Raw genomic sequence first — 21,833 nt, forward strand, 5'->3', positions numbered from 1 at the left:
CATTCCAAACCACGGGCAACATGACTCTCAGATATCTCCATATGTAGTTCACAACTCAACTACAGCTCATTACACTCTTCATGAGATGACAGATTCATTCCCCTAGCTGCCACAAAGTCATTCCATTATACAAAGTTAGCATAACTTGCCACTGGATGGATGGATTATTTATTTATTTATTTTTACATTTATATCCCGCTCTTCCTCCAAGGATCCCAGAGCAGTGTACTACATACTTGAGTTTCTCCTCACAACAACCCTGTGAAGTAGGTTAGACTGAGAGAGAAGTAACTGGCCCAGAGTCACCCAGCTAGTATCATGGCTGAATGGGGATTTGAACTCGGGTCTCCCCAGTCCTAGTCCAGCACTCTAACCACTACGCCACGCTGGCTCCGTAATTAAACTTGGGATTATATAAAAACAAGTAATTATATAAAATTATATAAAACTATATAATATATTATATAAAACCAAGTAATTAAAACTTGGGATTATATAAAAACAAGTTAACATCATTCTAGCACTCTAAGGAGTATGCCAGAGAAGGTCCTCACTTCTCCTAATATCCCCAAGATGGGATATTACGACCAAGAGCAGGAAATAAAGGACAGCATCAAATTCTTCATTTTTAGTTAAACTGCCTTGACTGAATCTGTAAGCCCAAGAAATGTATTAAGGGAATACTTACAGCTTCCAAATTTTAATGGACAAGCATGGGCATCCATGGGAAAGTCTTCAAGCTGCATGGGGCATTCAGCAGAGATGGTCAATCTGCCAGAACAAAAAAAGAGAAACAACTCAAGTCTTTCTTTTGATTTACACAGAATTGCCTCTGTATCATGTTAACAGTGCTGTCATAAGTACTCCTTTAAGACCTTCAAATTTATTATGTAAAAACAGATAATACCTTGTAAAACGTTGTTAAAAGTGTTGTTAAAAGCATTTTTAAAACAAACATTTCTCTAATCTAATTTTCTCTCTAATCTTTCTTTGTATTAAGCAACGCTCCACCTCCAATACATCCAACTTAATCGTTTTTGTTATTTCCTCATGATATTTAGTCATATGTATTGACTAGGGATGTTTGATCCCGAAGCCCCGGACCAAACCGCCGGACCAGTCCACACATCCCTACTGGAGAGTCTATAGAGCCCTGTGGTAATCCCACCATTCATGGAAACTGCCTGGGTGGTGGCTTACAAGAGCTGCCCATGGTAAGGCAGTTGGGGCTGTAAAGTCAGGTCCACCCTCCCCTAGCTATTAAAAATTAGATAGAATTAACTATTTTAATTAATTACCTTACTAATTTTAATTAGTCTTTAACTTTAAAGTTGACCTCAGCACCGCCACACCAAGTCACAGTTGGTTTCAGCCCACCAGGGCATTTAAACGGTGTACCCCTGCTTTAGTCCTTGGTTCTACCCCACTTTCCCCCTCATTCACTGAGCCATCCGTCTATATATCTTCCCCATCTCTGCTTCCCCGATCCATTTATCCAAAGTGAATTGGTAACCGTACCCTTGAACTGCTCAGTACAACACTAAGAACCATGTAATATTTATTCCAGAAGGTAATAAAAACACACAGCCTTGGGAAGCAGCATTACTCTGCAGAAAGGAACAGTCTTCCCCTGAGCTTCATGCACAAAGATATGTGGCATTACTGAAACTTTAAAAAGAGAGAAATCCCAGAGAAGAATGCTGTATTTCTTGGTCAAATCTATTCTTGTTTCTCTTTTTTAAAAAATCGAATAATGCTGTGGGTTAAGGCTAATAATGATAGATGAGTATAAAATTATCAAAAATAATCCAAAAGGGTAAAAACAACAGCCAACATCTGGATTAATCCTGTCCTAGCGCAAGGCTGTTGCACTAAATCTGGAGGATTTTTTTTGTTTTTTTGTTTTTCAGTTTTCATAATGTATTGCAAGGCAGTTTACAAAATATAAAATACAATAAAATTCCATAAAGGTTACATTTAAAATCTTAAATTCAACATTAGAAACCATGAACACACCCAAAAAACAATTTAAAAACAAACAAAAGCATGAAAGCTGAGAAAACCTGGCAGCTTCTAAGAGGTAAAAGCCTGAGTAAATAAAAGAGTCTTGAGTTGTTTTTTTAAAAGCAACGACAGACATCAGAAAGCAAACATTCACTGGGAGAGCATTCCAGAGCCTAGGGGCAACAACAGAGAAGGCCCTGTCCTGTGTACACGGCAACTTAGCCTCTCTCAATGTCAGCACACAGAGCAAAGGCCCCTCTGACACTCTTGCTGGGCAGGCAGAAATTCTTGGAAACAGGCGGTCCCTCATGCATCCAGGGCCCAAACCATTAAGGGCTTTAAAGGTAAGAACCAGCACCTTGAATTGGATCCAAAAACAAATTGGCAACCAGTGCAGCTCTTTCAGAATAGGTGTAATATGCTCCAAATGAGCAGTTCAAGAGAGAACCCTGGCAGCCGCATTCTGCACCAACAGAAGTTTCCGAATAATCTTCAAGGGAAACCCCTCATAGAGCACAATGCAGTAATCCAGCTGCAACATGACTAAGGCATTGTTAACTGTGGCCAGATCTTCGAGAAAGGGACACCGCTGGAGTACTAGCGGAAGCTTGCAAAGGCACCCCTGGCTACCACCTCCACCTGAGCTTCCAAAAAAAAGCAAAGCTGGGTCCAGTAGCACCCCCAAGCTGTACACTTGCTCTTTCAAGGGGAGTACAACCTCCAGCTTGCATCATTCCAGACTAGTGTTGCACTAGTGCAAACATGTTTACACTTCCACAACATGGTGCACAACCTGTGGCATGCCTAATCAGTGTTCTCGCTAATTTCTTTCATCTGTGTGTGGAATAAGTTTTGTTCTGGGCGGCAGTATCAAGGCAGTGTGCGCGCACATGCATTCAGAGTGGGGCCTTCCTGATTCAACTTGAGCGGGATCAAATATTTACTGAGCAGACATCAAAAAACTTGTGAGCGCGCTAACATGTGCATACCTTAGAGGGAACACTGTGCCTAATATGTTTTTCAGGGAACTTTTGCACAATAGCACAATTCTGAAAATCCCCGTGATTTTAGCACACCTGTGCAATCTTCTTGAACTATCACAACTTTGTTTAGTTGCGCAAACTCAGTTTTACTCAGGATGTTGAGCAGTGCAATTTTTTTTTTTTAAACCTCATTCAGGTTCCTAAACTACTGAACCATATTCCCAGTGTACATTTGGTTTCCTGCTATTCTCATTCACTATTGTGACTCAATATTAAGTGGCAGCCAACAGCCCATTAAAATGGTTTCTTAAGTGCATGGTTGTGGTGGTGGTGGTTGGTGAATTTTTGTGTGTGTTTGGGTTCTGGGATTTCATTGTCTTGAATATTTTACATTATTTTATTTCACAAATTTCTGCACTGCTCTTCATCCAAGGATGCCAGCATTATAAAAGCAGTAGTAAAACCACAACAACACAGCAGCAGCAATTAAAACAGCACATTGAAAAGATCTAAACCATTCACAGAGCTAACACCAATTAGCAGATAAAAGCCTTAAGGACACGAAGAGGCCTCAGAGAAGATGACAGACTTGGCTTGGGCCTTTCCCAGACAGCAAACTTAACTGTGGGATTCAGACGGGTATTCTAGAGTGAGTTATGAGGTTATCTATTAACCGCATATAATCACAATAAAATTAATTTGAAGAAACCTTGGAGCCATTTGCACAGGGCTGCTTTGATGCTCTTCCTCTCAGTTCCTTCTGAATTTTTTCTGGGCACCATTCATACTGCTTGCTCTCAAGTCAACATGCACAGATTGGAGGGAAAGCTTTCCCATCTTGGCCACTGGGGCAACCCATCTTCCTCCTGCCACCACTCCAGGAGGGATTCTCCCAACATTCCTGCTGAGTGCCCACCCATCTTTCTACCTCCTTTCCCTGCAGGGTCTGCTGTGGGTGCTGCATCCTTATCAGGAGACGGGACAGGCACGTGCTCCTGGCATTGGGCTTTGCTTCTCACTGACACTTACCAGTTGGGTAGCCCAGGTAGTGGTTGCTATCACCAAAACTCCCAGCTGCAGCCCGGCTGCTTCCCCTTCCTTCTGTGTGAAGGACTGCTAATTTTTTTTTTAAAAATTGCAACTTCTGCAAGACCCACCCCCAAAGAAATCTCTCTCTCTCTCTCTCTCTCTCTCTCTCTGCCCTTCAGGCAGTGAGTCTTGTGGAAACTCGACAAGATGAGCTGTTGAATTGCTCCCTCTTCTGGCAGTTGAAATTCCACAAGGTCACCGAGCAAATGTTTTATTTAAAAATGTTTTTAAAGAGAGGCTTTAAGAAAAGGTGGTTTATCAGTATGGCCCCTCCATACATCTTGGAAGAAATCTCAGGATATATCAGATATTTCAAATTAGCCTGAAAAAATGATTTAAATAGTGGATTTTTGTTACCACAGACATAATGTAGGCTGAGCTCCAGTGTGCAGGGAAAAACTCGAATAGTGTATGGAGTGCTCTCCAATATCTCAAACAAACTTCAATGTAAATCTGGCCGATATGTGAATACACACCCACCCTCCCTGTGGTGGAAACAAGTTAAGTTGCCATCTGGGAAAGGCCGAGGTGCCTGAAAGAAAGCAACAAAGGCACCAGGGACTTTTACACACAGTAGGCTTTACCATGAGTTTAATAGGAGGCTTTACTGTGAACTCTAAGTTGTCCCCCAAAACCGACGCAAATCATGGATTTTTTTTTAAACTCCAGATATAAATCGGGCTACACACTAACGTGCAGTGACAAACCCGAATGGTGTGTGAACTACTCCCCAATAACTCGCAGGGACTTCGGGGTAAATCTGGCCAATATGTGAATGCACCCCCTCTATTCCAGAGGTGATGCAAGTTAAAGGGCTTTAAAAGAGGAGAACTGGTCTTGTGCTAGCAAGCATGAATTGTCCCCTTTGCTAAGCAGGGTTCACCCTGGTGTGCATTTGAATGGGTGACTACATGTATGAGCACTGTCAGATATTCCTCTTAGGAGATGGGGCCACTCTGGGAAGAGCATCCGCATGCATACAGGTTCCAAGCTCCCTCCCTGGTATCTTCAAGATAGGGCTGAGAGAGACACCTGCCTGCAACCTTGGAGAAGCTGCTGCCAATCTGTGTAGACGATACTGAGCTAGATGGACCAATGGTCTCAGGGCTGTCCTTAGGGCATGGCAAGCAGGGCGACCGCCCTGGGCCCTGCTCTTTTAACCTCCATTAGAATTAACTGGAAGAGGGCCCTGCACTGGCTGATTTCCCCCGGGCCCCGCACCCTGCCAGGGCTCTCTAAGGACAGCCCTGAATGGTCTGACTCATTATAAGGCAGCTTCCTATGTTCCTAAAAGCCCCGTGTGAAAAACGTCCGGGTGAGCTCCTTTAGAGGAGGGAGTTCCACAAGGAAAGAGTCAAAGGTGTGGGGCGGGGGGGGGGACTCTCTTCCTGAACACGATGGGGCTAAATTTTCTGGATGGCTGCTGGTCTCCAGGGAGATGCAGTGATAGCACAAGTATTTCCCATGTGGTCCTGCTATCTCACATGACTCCTTCATCCAAACATGACCGGTACCTCATCAGAATCAATCACAGGGAAATGGTTTCAGTAAAATATGAATTGCAGCCTTTCAGTAACTAATTAATTCTAAATAGTAAATGGAAGAATGAAGGGTGTCTGGCCCTTAGGAAACTCATATAGCCAAGTAAAATGGTATTCAAATAATTAAGGATGCAAAGTAGGTTAGGCACAGTGAAGTCCTATTGATCTGGGTACAACCCAGAAAAATTGCATCTATAAAAGAAATGAAAGACACTACTACACTCAATGGTGCATAATTCTTGAAAACTACTTAATGCTCTTTCTCAAGGTCAAAGCTTATCATCTACACCTTGCATGTGTATGGTGTGGATAGGACATGAGGTAACAACAGCTATATCAAAGAGAAAACAATCCAAAAGTCAGCATTTGGCAAACAGGTTATGGACAATGGAGCCCACCTCCATGTTCCTGTGAGGCCTGAGCCTATATTTTAACAAAGACATCTGGCTACCTAAATATAATAGCAGAGAGCATTCTTTAAAAATTATATAAAAGTTTCATCAAACAAAAACTTATGTTAGCGAACAGAATATTAAATGTGTATCCAGTTTAACTTTCTCCAGCGGAAATAAGTAGGATTCACAACTGCTTCGTTGTGGCTGGATCACACATCAAGTCTGAACCACGTATCCACACCATACGTGTCTACTAGGATGCTTACAAAACATTTCACACACATTTTCACATAGGAATTACAAGAATTCATCACTACCTACTTTTATAAGATTCCTTATATGAATATCCATATTTCTTATATGAATCATCCGTATATTATTTTCGTGCTTGTAGAGCAAATAGTTATGAAAGCAACACAAAAGATGAGGTGATAGAATTTAGCCCAAAAAAATTGTTTTTATATTCTGTCTACTGTTTGGAATATGCATACCTGAAGTGATCCACTTTTCTTTAATTTGATCAAATCTTCCCTGCTTTCCTTTTGGCAGGGTTAAGTCCCTTTTAAGCAGTGCAAGCCCTGTTATGGCCGTCTAGTAGGCTGGAAAACAACTCCCAAAGGGTCACCACTTCTGTAGGATGGTGAATTTCATCCATTGGACGGTGTTTACTCTGTCTCTCTTCTAGCGCTCAGCAGCCTGTACTCGGCAATTCCTTGATGTGCTGCACCCTCCGGTTATTGGGCATATGTACAATATGCAGTCCCCGAATTCAGCAATCTGAATTCAGCAATGCAATGCAATCCCCGAATTCAGAATCGGGATCTTCTGTTAATTTCCTGCTTGCAGCCACAAAGTGTGTGAAAAAACGTGATCCTTAGAAAAAACGTGATCATTACTACTTTGCTACTGCAGAGCTGTGATGAGGCTTAATTACTATTTGTATGTTTTTCTGAAGAGCTTTCAAAATCTTTAATGGCAGGAGCTGCACAAGTGCAAAGTATTGTTCTCATTATTGTTAGCAGGTGCCTCCTTCAGCACAGTGGGTGATTTAGCATTGTTATTACAGAGGACCTTGCACTACTGAGCCAAATCCTTTATCTTATCAAGGCAGAAAAGGGAACACGAGCCCTACCAAGCCCCATAGACACAAACCCCACTACCACTGGCTTAAGACCCCATATCAGAAGAAAGAAGGGAACCCATACAGGGTCAGGCTGCACAGGAATGGCAGCTCCATAATGAAGTATCCCCGCCCACTGGTGCAGAACTGACCCCATGACCTGATGTCATCGCACAGTGTGTTTTCCCACCTCCTTCTCCACATCAAGGGGTGCCGCTGACAGGGGTCAGGAAATGCTTGCGTAGCACGCTGCATCTGATTAAATCCCTCCAGTATGGCACTATGAAAGGCACATGAGCCCTAGCCTCCTTTGGTCCTCCTAAATCAAACAGACAATGAGGCGATTCTCACGTTCACCCAAAAGGGGGCTAAGGGAGCCTAGCCTGCTTTGGGGCAATCGTGTGCTGCAACGGGAGCCACGCAGCTCCCAGCAGCTAACCGCCCTAAATACCCCTCCCCTAAGAGGAGGTTAACGGAGCAAGCACTCCATTAACCTCCTCTTTTTGCTCATGTGCTGCCACTGCACATGGCAACACATGAGTAGACCTTTGACTGGGAGGCTGCAAGCAGCCTCCCAGGCTTGGGGGTCTCTCCAGAATGCCCCACGTGCTCACGCTCGGCATCCTAGAACTTCCAGGGGCCATGTGGCCCCTGATCCCCACAGCCCCCTGCGGTTCCGTGGCAGAGCCGGCAGTCGTGTGGATGGCTGATCTGGCCACCTAGGGCTGATGGCTTGATCTTCTGCAGGGAGAGCAGGCTAAGCCCACTCTCCCCACAAACCTCCTCCCGGCTGATCCTCATTGCCAAATTATTATTTATTATTTATTCAGTCATTCAATTTCTATAGCACCTTTCCAAAAATGGCTCATGGCAGTTTACACAGATAAATAATAAATATATAAGATGGATCCCTGCCCCCAAAGGGCTCACATTCTAAAAAAAAACCACAAGATACACACCAGCAACAGTCACTGGAGGTAGTGTGCTGGGGGTGGACAGGGCCAGTTACTCTCCCCCGCTAAATAAAGAGAATCACCATGTTTAAAGGTGCCTCTTTGCCAAGTTAGCAGGGGTTATGTCATGGTGTAGTGGTTAGAGTGCTAGACTAGGACCAGGGAGACCTGAGTTTAAATCCCCATTCAGCCATGATACTTGCTGGATGACTCTGGGCCAGTCAATTCTCTTTCAGCCTAACTTACCTCACAGGGGTGTTGTGAGAAGAAACCTAACTATGTACATCGCTCTGAGCTCCTTGGAGGAAGGGTGAAATATAAATGTAAAAATAAAAATAAATAAATAAAATTTAATGTGCCCAGATATGTGAAATTTCCCTTCTGAATTCTTGGATCTGGATCTGAACTCACTTGGTGTGATGTTTGGATTTTTTTTGTCATGACAAAATCCCACCAATCTCAATAACTATTGAGAAGTCCTTAGGTGCTAGGAACAGCCCTAAACCAGGTCAAACCTGTGAATTGATTATTGCTACACAGCTATAAATGACTGTAAAAACAAACTGCTCACCCTATACTCTCCTTATACAGGATAGCAGCAGTGCAGATATCCCATAAACAGTAACTAGTACCTAGATGTTAACAACTAAAGCTTTCCTGCACAAATCCTCTTTTTATAATGGGCAAAAGATGCTCACCACTAGCCCTGTGACATATAAAATAAACGCAAATTTAGCCACTGAAATTGTGATGGGGTTATTCTTACCTCCTCCTTTTCCTTAACTTGTCATCATAGAATGCCTCCAAGCTCCTATGGGATCCACATATAGGAAGAAGGCTTCCAGTCTTATTGCATACGAGTCCAATTTCAAGTGTAGGGTGAGGGATTTATAGCTGGTTATTCACCTGCGCACAGGATCACCCCAGAAGAAAAGGTACCTATCCTCCCAGCTACTTCTGATGGTACACTCCAGTGACAAACTAAAGCACAGGCAGCTGCAAAGAGACCAGGCCTTCCAGTAAAATCCTCAGCAGACACATTGAACACAGTAGACCAGCCAACATGTAGATGTGTTAGCAAAGGGCCATTACATTCTAAGCCTGTTTGGCTTTTTTTACCACTCTGTTTACAGCATGGTTGAGAAAGAGAGAGAAAGCCACACTCTGGGGTATTTTCACAGAACCTCTTGATCTTCCGCTGCTGTGGATGTTCAGTGTGAACCACCATGATATGAAAATCACATTTTTGAGCACAGGTGACTAACAACTTCCTTCCACCCCATTGCCTAATTTCTGCTAGGATCAGGCTAGCTTTGTTCTCTTCTCAAGCCCCAAACATGGTCACTGAGAGCCACTTTAGAGCACAACATATTCATGTCAACATCTTTCATTTTAGTTCAGCCTCCTCATTTTCCACAATTACATCAGGTGTTATCCAAAGACTAATAACAAGTTGAAGCAAACGCAGGGCAGGGTGTGTGTGCAGGTGGGGGGAGGGCTGATTAAATATAAAGGGCTTCCTTGGAGCAGCTATTGAGGGGAACAATGGCTGTGCTTATTGAAGTGCAGCTGGGCTAGTCACCCTTGTATCCTACAAGGGATTACACAGCTGTGCAGGGAAAACATCTGGCATGCTAGTTTGTCTCTCCAGAGAACCAACCAGATTTAAAATTAAGAGAAGTTTTCAAAAGGGGAGAAAAATCCTGACTGTACTACAGCGGCTCTAAAAATAGCCCCTTAATTCCACACTAATTCATTTTCTGATAAAATGCTTTATAGGAATTTAAACGGAAGTGCACCTGATTCTGGACATTATACGTATATACATAAATGACACAAACTGAGCAAAGCCTAATGGAATATGAAGTGTTTCTTCTCTATTAATAAGCACAGCTGTTGGGCTCTGTCTGCGTGATCAAAGATGAGGCTGTGCTGCCATCAAGTGGGTAGTATTATATTACACTTACTTTCCTGCATTTTTAAAAATAGAATTTGGCAGAGTATTCACAAAAAGGTAATTAAGGCAAGTAAGATACTCTTCTTTGCAATGGCATGGAATACTTAGTTAATGCTAAGGTCATTATTTAAAATATAGCTTTATTTAGATCTTATTCAATAGCAAACAAATGCCCATACAGGGAACTTTTAAACTCAACAAAGCATTACTTTACTGCCTCAGTTTATAATTCAGTGAATGATAGTAATTTCCTTTGCAAGAAAAGAGACCAGCTTAATCAGTGTCCTCTTAGCCTTATGTAACAAATTGGTAAAGATCTTTTCTTAGCCCCCAGTTTCTCAATTGCATTTGTTGTACAGTATTCCATTCTACTATATTAGACAGAAATGTTAACAAATCTCATCATTATTATTTTTTCATATGCAAACTTACAGGACAACTTTATAGACTGCAAATACTGGAGATGTCCCTTTTGTTTTGTAAACATTGGAGATTTTGTTATTTCTGAAGCAGCTAATTCTACATTTAGATACAGACAATGCTCCCCTCTAGGGGAAGAGAAGAAACTTACAACCTTAAATTCATGCCATAGCTGCACCTTTTGTATTGTCCTCGTTGGCAATCAAGCTACAGAATAAGACTGTCATACTCCTAATCATTAGCTTATAATTTTTACTCTCCATAAAATACTAGGTCAATTATCCAACAGTATGATCCCAAACTTGTTATTTACTTCCTCCTAGTAAGTATTTAGGATTACTTAAATAATGTCATACTTAATGGTTTACTTGGTCTTATTCTTATTAAATAGACCTAATAATAATAATTAGAATTTACATAGTACTATTGAGTGTTCCAAGTGCTTCATCTGTATTACCTTGTAATCCTTACACCAACCCCATAAGGAAAGTGAGCATTATTCTTCCCATAATACAGACCCAGTGAGTTCAAACCTGAGGGAAGATCTGAACCAGAGTCTTCCCAATTCATAGCTCAGTCTCTTAGCCGCTGTGCTAAACCAGCTCTCCACTATGGGTTCATTCAGACATGGACACAGTCATCAAGTGATAAACATCCATCACACATCAAACATTCATGTGTGAATGAGGCATCATAACTCAATCATTATTAGCCAAACTCTCTCGCCACCTCAAAACACAGTGCTTTTCAATGGAGTTATATTTGAAACCTCCTTCCGGAACTCATGCTAAGGGATATCTGTCATGAGTCTGACCAGATGCAATCTGTCACAAGTGCCAAGGAGCAGCACTATGTATATTTACCATAATCTTCTATAATAAGATCCCACAGTGTGAATCTGTACCTGTCAGTCTGTCAGTTGGGCCTTCTCCAAATTGCTTTTGCCAGCACAGGCAGGAGAGGCACTGCCTGAAAGCTGAGAGGGAGGGGAAAGCAGTAACTTATGTTAGGCGAACAGGAATCTTTCACCTGGGGAAAAGCCTCCATATGACCCACCCCCTTAGGAAATACATTAAGGAAAAGCACTGCTTCCCTTGGTCTAGGAAAATAATAACAACTTCATGATATCAGCAACTATTGCTCTGGTCCCCACTCTCACCTCAGACCTATTTGCACACCTAGCAACTAGGCATGTGCTATGCTTCAGCACAAACTCAAAGAAATCTGCAAAGTCTCCTGGGAATGCAGTGAGTGGAGGCACTCATAGCATGACAGTCTCTGCTTTAGGAACATAGGAATATAGGAAACTGCCATATACTGAGTCAGACCATTGGTCTATCTAGCTCAATATTGTCTTCACAGACTGGCAGTGGCTTCTCCAAGGTTGCAGGCAGGAATCTCTCTCAGCCCTATCTTGGAGAAGCCAGGGAGGGAACTTGAAACCTTCTGCTCTTCCCAGAGCGGCTTCATCCCCTGAGGGGAATGTCTTGTAGTGCTCACACATCAAGTCTCCCATTCATATGCAACCAGGGCAGACCCAGCTTAGCTATGGGGACAAGTCATGCTTGCTACCACAAGACCAGCTCTCCTCTCTTTGTGCATCCAGTGGGGCGGGGCTCCTTTACGGGAATCAGAGCCCTGTACTCCCTCAATGATGGCATGACAGGAGGTGTGTCCATGGGAAACGCAGGGAATCCATTTGAAAGAACCAGTATTTCCCACACAACCTCCTGCTATGTCCCATGGCTGGGGTAGTGTGGGGCTCTGATTCCTGTAAAGGAGGGCCCCTGCACCAGAAGCGTGCAGGACTGCACAGAGACGGGTACTCTGTGACTTGTCACCTCCACACGGTTCGCAGAAGATGATACGAATTATCAGGCTCCAACAGGCCTACTTGCAACCAACTTTGCAATAAGGAAAATCCAGGCCTGGATGTGCAGTGCATAACAGGCCTGGAAGCCAAGGTGGACAAGTGACTTTGAATATACAGAGGTGAGCAACATACAGTACAGCAACTCTATGGAGAAAATAACTGAATGCTAGTGCAGGTTTTAGAAATCAAGAACAGGTTCTCAAAGGTTTGGGACAAACAAAAACAACAATAAAATTATTGGTTCTGTTGCGGTAATGGGGGCTTGTTGATTTGAGCCGAGTAGATAGTATGATACAAATTGCTCCATCGTGTAAGGATTCATGCATCCCTTGGCCCCAATTCTATACATATTCCCAACTATTTGTAAACCCCTAATTAACATGGAGGGGCTGTAGCTAATGTAACTGAAGGGGGCAGGGATTTGAGATAATGGCCGAGATCCAGCCTAAGTTACTCCTGAGTACTCCAGTTGAAATTAAGTAGTGCTTAAGACTACTCCCTGTGTACAAATTAGTCTGGATGACAGCCAATGTTGCAGTTGAAGCAGCAGGAAGAGGTGAGAGTCTCAGGAAGGAAAAGCCATCCTGGGAAGGGACAGCAGGCTAGCACTTGCCGGCCAACTCAGCTACAGTCTATCCTTATGGACTCACTTCCATATGAGCCCCTGGTGGCGCAGTGGTAAAACTGCCGCCCTGTAACCAGAAGGTTACAAGTTCGATCCTGACCAGGGGCTCAAGGTTGACTCAGCCTTCCATCCTTCCGAGGTCGGTAAAATGAGTACCCAGAATGTTGGGGGCAATATGCTAAATCATTGTAAACCGCTTAGAGAGCTTCCAGCTATAGAGCGGTATATAAATGTAAGTGCTATTGCTATTGCTATTGCTATATACATTTCTAGCATTTGATGGACATCTAATTAGTAACATGTAATTTCATTATCTTCATCAGACTGGTATATTAAACCATAATACATTACATCAAGGTGCATCTTAGGAACATAGGAAACTGCCATATACTGAGTCAGACCATTGGTCTATCTAGCTCAGTATTGTCTTCACAGACTGGCAGCGACTTCTCCAGGTGCAGGCAGGAATCTCTCTCAGCCGTATCTTGGAGAAGCCAGGGAGGGAACTTGAAACCTTCTGCTCTTCCCAGAGCAGCTTCATCCCCTGAGGGGAATATCTTACAGTGCTCACACATCAAGTCTCCCATTCAAATGCAACCAGGGCAGACCCTGCTTAGCTAAGGGGACAAGTCATGCTTGCTACCACAGAGTGGTGTAGTGGCTAGAGTGCTGGACTAGGACCAGGGAGACCAGAGTTCAAATCCCCATTCAGCTGTGAAACTAGCTGGGTGACTCTGGGCCAGTCACTTCTCTCTCAGCCTAACCTACTTCACAGGGTTGTTGTGAGGAGAAACTCAAGTATGTAGTACACCGCTCTGGGCTTCTTGGAGGAAGAGCAGGATATAAATGTAAAAATAATAAAATAATAATAATGATGATGATGATGATGATGTGTAGTATGTCACTTTAAAAAAAAACAAAACACTTTTACACTGTCCTGGAGTCCTAGGACAAAGTGTGGAATAACTGTGTAAATAAATAAATGCTCCGTTTGTAGGGATGTGTACTGTTTTCACTCAGCAGCAGTTCTTCAAATTATTGTTGCATGCAATATTACTTCTTACATAATGAACAGCATTTGAAAATGCCCCGTCTTTTCTTCCTGTCACCTATACTTTTACTATCCTCATAATTGTTCTGGTTAGCTTTCTGAAAGCTATCACTGGGTAGTCAACTTCTCTTATTGGGTCAAACTTACCATGGGACAACTCTGAATCAATAACTACTCACACAATGTTTCCCTCCTGAGATCAATACTGTAAACTGAAAATTAAAAGACATGGGGCAGCATCCAGTTTAGTTTGTCACAACTAAGCACCACTGAAATGAATGAGTCAAAGTGGCACTTTGCTAAATAATCACAAACCCCAACAATGTGGATGTTGCTTTAGATGCCCACAGGGGCATAGACAGTTCAGAAATGACTGTGTTGCATTGCAGAGCATCTCAGCCAGAGGGTCATTCACTCATTCAATTTATTTATTTATTTAAACATTTTTATACCACCCAAAACTTACGTCTCTGGGCGGTTTACAACAGAATAAAAACAAAGTAAAACATTCCTTAAGACAAAAAAGGGGAAACACAGACATTACAACAATTTAAATTTTTTTAAATAATATTTTAAAACAGCATTAAAACCATTAAAACATTAATTAAAAGCCTGGGTGAAGAGATGTGTTTTTAAAGACTTTTAAAAAGCTGTCAGAGATGGGGAGGCTCTTATTTCACTAGGGAGCGCATTCCAAAGCCCCGGGGCAGCAGCGGAGAAGGCCCATCCCTGAGTGGCCACCAGACGAGCCGGTGGCAGCTGCAGACGGACCTCTCCAGCAGATCTCAGTGGGCGGTGGGGTTCATGCAGAAGAAGGCGTTCCCTTAAATGCCCAGGGCCCAAACTGTTTAGGGCTTTATAGGTTATAACCAGTACCTTGTATTTTGCCCGGAAACATATCGGCAGCCAGTGTAGCTCCTGCAATACAGGAGTTATATGGTCTCTCCGAGATGACCCAGAGACCAGCCTGGCTGCCGCATTCTGGACCAGCTGTAGTTTCCGGACTACATACAAGGGCAGCCTCATTAGTACTCATTACAGTAATCCAGTCTGGAGGTTACCAGCAGATGTACCACTGTTTTGAGGTCATTCACCTCAAGAAACGGACGCAGCTGGCGTATCAGCCGAAGCTGATAGAAGGCACTTCTGGCCACCACCTCAACCTGGGACACCAGAGAGAGGCTCGGATCCAGAAGCACCCCTAGACTGTGTACCTGTTCCTTCTGGGGAAGTGTGACCCCATCCAGAACAGGCAGATCAATATCATCTCTCGAGTTCCGACCCCACACAACGAGTACCTCCATCTTAGCTGGATTCAGTCTCAGTTTGTTATCCCTCATCCAGCCCATCACTGACTCCAGGCAGGCATTTAGGGAGGTTATGCCCTCTCCCAATGATGCTGACATGGAGAAATAGATTTGGGTGTCATCAGCATACTGATAGCACCCTGCACCAAATCTCCTGATGGTCTTTCCCAGCGGTTTCATGTAGATGATTGATGTAGTCTTACGTTAGTCATGACTCATTCATGCATGGAGATCACTGTGTAGAGTCTAAGTTACACAACTAATTTATTGGTGAAATACATTAGGATAGGAAAGACTTAATCCTATCCGTCAGCTAAATAATGATAAGGAGGGAGAGAGAGAGAGAATGTTTCCATCTTCTCTCTAGAAGGAAAGGAAAAGGACTGACTCACCACAGGAAGTACCTGAGGAGTCAAAGCAGGGGACATAGACTAGAGGTAAGAAGGGACAGGAAAGGAGACCCTCACTAATTACCTCTACTCCCAATGCCCCTAGTAGTCATTAGGATAGTTGGTGCAAAAGGTCGATGAACTGGAATTCCATCTCCAACACATGTATTGCAGGAAAGGGCTTACTTAAACTTAAATCTAGAATCACACCTCCACGGTTATTGCCAACGGCTGCAGAAGTGTGATAGTGCAATTTTAAGTAGTAGCAGATGAGCCCTGTACTGCAACCACATGGGCAGTTCAGAACTGATCACATTACATTCTTCGTGCAGCATGTCAGCCATGGATTTCAGTGGGACTTAGTCATGACTAACAGTCCCGATGCTGCCCAAGGATTGTATGGTTTACTATGAGTCAGTTATTAACAACTGATAAAGCCGGTTTCAGACGCTGACATCCAGGCCCTAATATATATAGCTGAAAATAACTGAAGGGGGCAGGATAAAAGACAGCATAGTTTTCCTGAATAATCAGGGGATCTCAGTTTATGCTGAATTGCATTTGGGCTAACTGGGAGTAAATAACAGCATGGTCACTGACATGCAGAGGTGGGGCAGGAATAAAAGCCAGCACAGTGTAGTGATTAGAGTGTTGGACTAGGACCAGGAAGACCCAAGTTTGAATCCCCATTCAACCATGAAACTCAATGGGTGACTCTGGGCTAGTCACGTCTCTCTCAGCCTAACCTACCTCGCAGGGTTGTTGTGAGGATGAAAATAACCATGTACAATGCTGAGCTCCTTGGAAGAAGAGCAGGATATACATGTGAGAAAAATAAATAAAATTCACTGTAAAACAGTGGCTGACTTCCTGTCTAATAAAACATGCTCACTGCAAAGGACTGTGGGGCAGGAGGGGAGCCCTTGTGCAACTCCCTCTTTCTGCCCGCCTGCACTGTTGTGTAAGAGTTAGACTTCTGAGCACTGCTCACACTCTGGAAGGGCTCGGCATGATTGGAAACACACCACTGGCCCTCAGCAATGTGCTTCAAGAGGGGGAACGGTGCTTGGAAATCCAATGGCTCTCGCACAACAGTGTGCATGCAGAGAGAAAGGAGAAGTTATGCAAGGGCTCTCCTCACATCCCTTTGGTCCCTTGAAGTGTGCATGCTTCATGAGTCAGGATGTCAGCCAGCGACTCAAGAATGACCCAAGATAAAGAGCAAGATGAGTGTGTGGTGAACATATGCATGAATTACTTGTTTATGTATACAAAACTCATTCCAGATAGCAAACCTAAACCAATAAGCTCTAAAAACAGCTTTTCCAGAGTTCCCTAGAATCACCATTCACACTGTAATTGGGGCTTGGAGAGCAAGCATACATGGTAGTCTTTCCAGCCCTTTTGTCCGCCTGTCTATATTCAGAGCACTCCTAGACCAGCCTTCCACATGGCTAGCAGAGGTGTGCCACACTCAGATTCCATCACAACATGTGTGCATAGCCCAGTTCACAGAATACCTTCAGGTCTACTCCGTGGCTAATTATGGAGCATGGTGTAGCCTAAGACAGGGCTTTGCACTGAGCTCCATCACTGAACAAATTCAGCCTAAATTTGTAATGGCAGCTTTAGCTGGCTTTTGAATTAGGGAAACATTTTTCATGCCTTTTGATGTGAGGCGTATTTATTCTCTAGCAGAACAAGGTCTTTGTCAATTTGTACAATGGTTTATGAATGTGAGGAAAAGGTATTTGCTGACCCACATTCTCCCTTTCACACATAAGAAGCTGACATTTTACAGCTCTCAGCGGGCAAACTAGTTTTTATTATTTTTTGTCAGTGATAAATATCACAGGAGCACCCATGATGAAAGAAATGCTCTTCTGAATGTGGCACAGCTCCGCCGAGGCATTTTGATATGATTACGCATTACTAAAGGATTTCCCAGCCTGGTATCAGAGAGGATAACAGACAACTCTTAGATTTTCATCTAGCCCTTTTTTGTGTGTGGTAGCTTTGACTGATACATATGAAAGGGTTTGCCCCATTAATTTCACCATCTGTAATGGCTGTTTGCCACATTCCAAATGTCTCTGGCTACCCTGCCTCACAAGATGCATTGTGAGAACGGGTTGGGGGCAACCCCATCTACATTGCCCCGAGTTCTTTGGAGGAAGATCTGTATACAGATGCAAGAAATAAATTTTGAAGTGAACAGGACAGTCTCCACCCTTGTAAAATCCCTGTGAACACTGAAGCTCCACAACGTGCTGCATTTTTCTTCACCACAGAATCACATTCTTACCGTTGTGTTGCAAACAAAACAAAACAAAAGCTGCCATTAAAGGGAGGAATCCCCAGCTATTTTTGACAAACTTTGGTCAAAGGTTTAGGTCTTCAAAAAGCCTCACCACTTCCCAACTCTTATCTCAGCTGTTACCTTTTCCACTCAGTTGGTTTTAAAGCTTGTTTGCTTTCGGTTTGCTGACTGGTTGGTTTAATTGATTTCTGCATTAATGTTAGTCCAGAAATTAATGTTAGTCTAGACATTAATGGACTAACATTAAATTTAGTCCAGGAAAGACAACTTTAATTCTCTACGTGCATTTAACAGAGATTCACAGCACTGGAGGAGCTCAATGGCTAATTTAATCAAACTCCCTGTCTCATGACAGGATGTTCTACCCCTAATGTGTCCTCTTCCCACATCCTAACTGTTGGTTCCATGCCCCTCCTATTGACCACAGGCATTCTGTCCAAATGCCCAGTTAAACGTTTCTGAGCATGCCCAGTGTCTGCCAGATATAACTGGTCTAAACCCTTCTTCTGTACCCTGCTAACTGAGCAAAGAGGCAAAGTGGTGATTCTCTTTATTTAGCAGGGGGAGAGCAACTGACCCTATCTACCCCCAGCACAGCATCCCTCCAGTGGCTGTTGCTGGTATCTGCCTTGCGTTTCTTTTTAGATTGCAAACTCTTTGGGGACAGGGTGCCATTTTTATTTGTTTGTTTGTTTGTTTGTCTGTATGTAAACTGCTTTGGGAACTTCTGTTGAAAAGCTGTATATAAATATCCATCGTATTTGTATTCTATCAAAGATTCTTTTAAATATACAAGTACTATCAAAACATCCCACTTTCTTCTTATCTCTCAATATAACTTTTTTATCACAGAGCATGGACATGGAATAAATCTTTTCCCCCTCTATGTCAGCTGGCAAACTAAATGCTCCTTGCTCAGTGGATGTAGATCAACCAACAAAACCAAAAGTACTGCAAAAAGTACTACAAAAGTACATACATTCATAACTGAGTCACCTTTTTGCCTCTTGTTCTGTATTGTCAAAATCTTTCCTATTTATATCCATTTTTGCAAGAATCCTCAGCTGCAGTTCCTCCCAGCCTCAAGTCTCCCTAAAAACTTCCAAAGTCTCACCAAAGTGCTAAGCAGGGATAAGCAGATTCCCTCCATTCTGCTTTGTTATTCCAATATGCTGTCGGTTCTGTTCTGCTTGCATTCTGGCAGAACAGAAACCTGTTTGCAGATTATGTACATATATCCTTGTAATAATAATTATAGAAGCCAAAAACAAAACAAACAAAAAACCCAAACCTACCAGTTTCTGTGCTCCTATGGGATTTTTTTAAAGGGGGAAATAAAAATAACTTTTAAAAAACATAACTGATTTTAAAAAGATAAAAATTGTACTTTTTTTTCAACATGCCCAATTCCAAAAAGCCCAGTTAAAATTAGAATAAAGAGAGAGAGAGAGAGAGAGTTCTGCAGCTGCCCACCAGGTAAACGTTTCTGGGAAAGTGTAAAGACCAGCTACTTTAGTAGGGATCTGATTAAGCTGGTGGGTTCATTATGAGCCAGATCTGAAATTTGTAGCTTGTAAAGAGTTCAGGAGGAGAAGTGAACTTGCAAGTTCATTTAAAAATCACTTCTTTTTCAACTATCTTTTAAAATTTGTGCTCATGATCACATTCTCAATGAGGTTTTTATTCCACCTTATTGCAAAATATTTGTTTGCAATAACAACAACAGCAACAATCCTACCGTGAAGGAGTTTATACTCTGCTACCAGCAGTACAAAATATCTGCAATGCAACCGTAAGTCTTTCTAATTCCATTAGTTCAGAAAAGAACCAAAGCTTTGAAAGGTTCTGATACTGATCTAATTCACAAAGACTGAAATAAAGCACTATCTTGATTTGAAAAGGACACCTGTTAAAATAATGCCTCTTACACCAGATACAGTTTTAACCACATGCACCCTTTCATTAAATTAGGATTGCAAAGAACCCTAGGTTTTGATCATTCAGGATGCACCAAACTAGTGACAAATTCAACTTTCTGGCTTAGATCAAATCAGCAGATCAGCTACAAATACTTAGAATGGAAAGTACCAATCTGTTTCAGGAGAAAAACACCTCTGAATCATCTGTTCTTCAGAGAACATTAAAAAAATCGGCATTGTTCAGAAGCTGTACATTAATTGCTAGTTGTAAAGTGTAATTATGCTCTCCACTTTCTTTTGATATTCTCATAAATATGAGTAAGAGGCATCTTCCTTGACTATGCTATGAAGAACAGCACCACTACAAACAGGGACCTATTTCAGAATTAAAATCAAAAGAAATCTGCAAGCAACATCCTCACCTCATTGTATATAAAAGAGTCCCATCATCTTCAAGGCGCAGAAGCTTGTTGGGGGTGGTCATGTTGTGGGCAATGGATTTTTTGCCATTGTGGAAAAAAGTGTCTGGTGTCCAGATCTTACTGGCAAGGAGATTGTTCAGTGGGAGGCGCTGCATTGGGCCCTTAAACCGAAGCCTTTCATCTTTCCAGCTTTGTCGGAAAAACACATCAATAGTATATTCCTGGCAGAAAATGGAGACAATCATGTAAGCAGTGTAGCTCACAAGAACTGAACAATCTTCCAAGTTATTCTAGCAATGAAAACAGGAGATTTTATATAGGATCTGTATATTACAACCTACCATTTCGGTGTCTGACACAGGACCAAAACTGGTGACATAGATGTCCGTTTTCACTTCAGTTATTCTCTCTAAAACAACAACAGATAGATAGATAGATAGATAGATAGATAGATAGATAGATAGATAGATAGATAGATAGATAGATACACATCAACAGTACATCTGGCTACTACATCAACAGGCAACTATCATGACTGATCTGGAAGCACCTAATCCCATAGAAACAGTGAAACTGAGAAGATTTTGGTATGGTCTGTGCCTGGATACTAGAGATTTGAAAATCAATTCAAGCTAGAAATGGGCTGTTTCAAGTGTTTCAAGCTCAAAACAAAACACCCTTAAAATAAAGAGATTGTTTCAAGCTCAAAACAAAACAGCCCTGTTTTGACCCAAGACTTTTCTAGTGTTTTGAACGCCATTTTGAGGCCTGTTTTTCTGGGGAGAGCTTGTCTACCAAGTGGGGGTAACAGGGAGACCAGTCCTCTGAGGCGGGCTGACACACTAAATCTAGAGTGGTGGGCTGGTCTACCCATGGACCCCAAATGGTAGACCAGCGCTCCCTGGAAAAACAGTCCTGTTTTTCCAGGGAGAGCTGGTCTACCAACTGGGGTCAGCGAGTAGAGTAACCCTGCGCTCTTGACTTAGCGTGTCGGCCTGACTCAGAAGACTAGTCTACCTAGTAGACCAGTCCTCCAAGGTGGGCCAACGTGCTAAGAGGTGAGTCTACCCACTGCGTGAGGTGGGTAGACCAGGCCTCCACCCCGGACCTGACACATCAACCCGCCTTGAAGGACTGGTCTACCTGCTGACCCCAATTGGTAGACCAGCTATCACCAGAAAAACAGGCCTCAAAATGCTTGAAACACTTGAAACATTTTGAGTGTTTTAGGGTTGATTCACTGAAACAGCCGGCCTTGGCCACAGTTTTGACAAATCTATCTGAGGATCTTGCTATTTGTTTTGTGCTTGAAACAAAATCAAACTCTTTTTGGTGCACATGCTTATTGGATACAAGATCACTGGGAGCCCTATGTAAGCCACCCGAAGCATCTGAAAGCAGCCAGGATATAAACAGAACAAAATTAAATAAATGGATAGTTGAATTTCTTGTCTGAGACTGGAGC

General features: G+C 42.7%; 1 protein-coding gene across 5 annotated transcripts in view; it reads right to left on the bottom strand.

Moving 5' to 3' along the window:
* Positions 1 to 21,833, bottom strand: part of GABRA5 (gamma-aminobutyric acid type A receptor subunit alpha5) — a 109,651-nt gene that overhangs the window by 59,111 nt on the left and 28,707 nt on the right. For all 5 annotated transcript variants that reach the window (XM_053312033.1, XM_053312031.1, XM_053312032.1 and 2 more), the window contains exons 4-6: positions 20,710 to 20,777; positions 20,369 to 20,589; positions 689 to 771 (exon numbers count right to left, since the gene is read on the bottom strand). In XM_053312033.1, coding sequence (XP_053168008.1) covers positions 689 to 771; positions 20,369 to 20,589; positions 20,710 to 20,777 — 372 coding nt within the window. The remainder of the gene's footprint in view (positions 1 to 688; positions 772 to 20,368; positions 20,590 to 20,709; positions 20,778 to 21,833) is intronic.

Source organism: Hemicordylus capensis, chromosome 3 (genome assembly GCF_027244095.1).
Source record: "Hemicordylus capensis ecotype Gifberg chromosome 3, rHemCap1.1.pri, whole genome shotgun sequence".
NCBI classification, from domain to species: Eukaryota; Metazoa; Chordata; class Lepidosauria; order Squamata; family Cordylidae; genus Hemicordylus; species Hemicordylus capensis.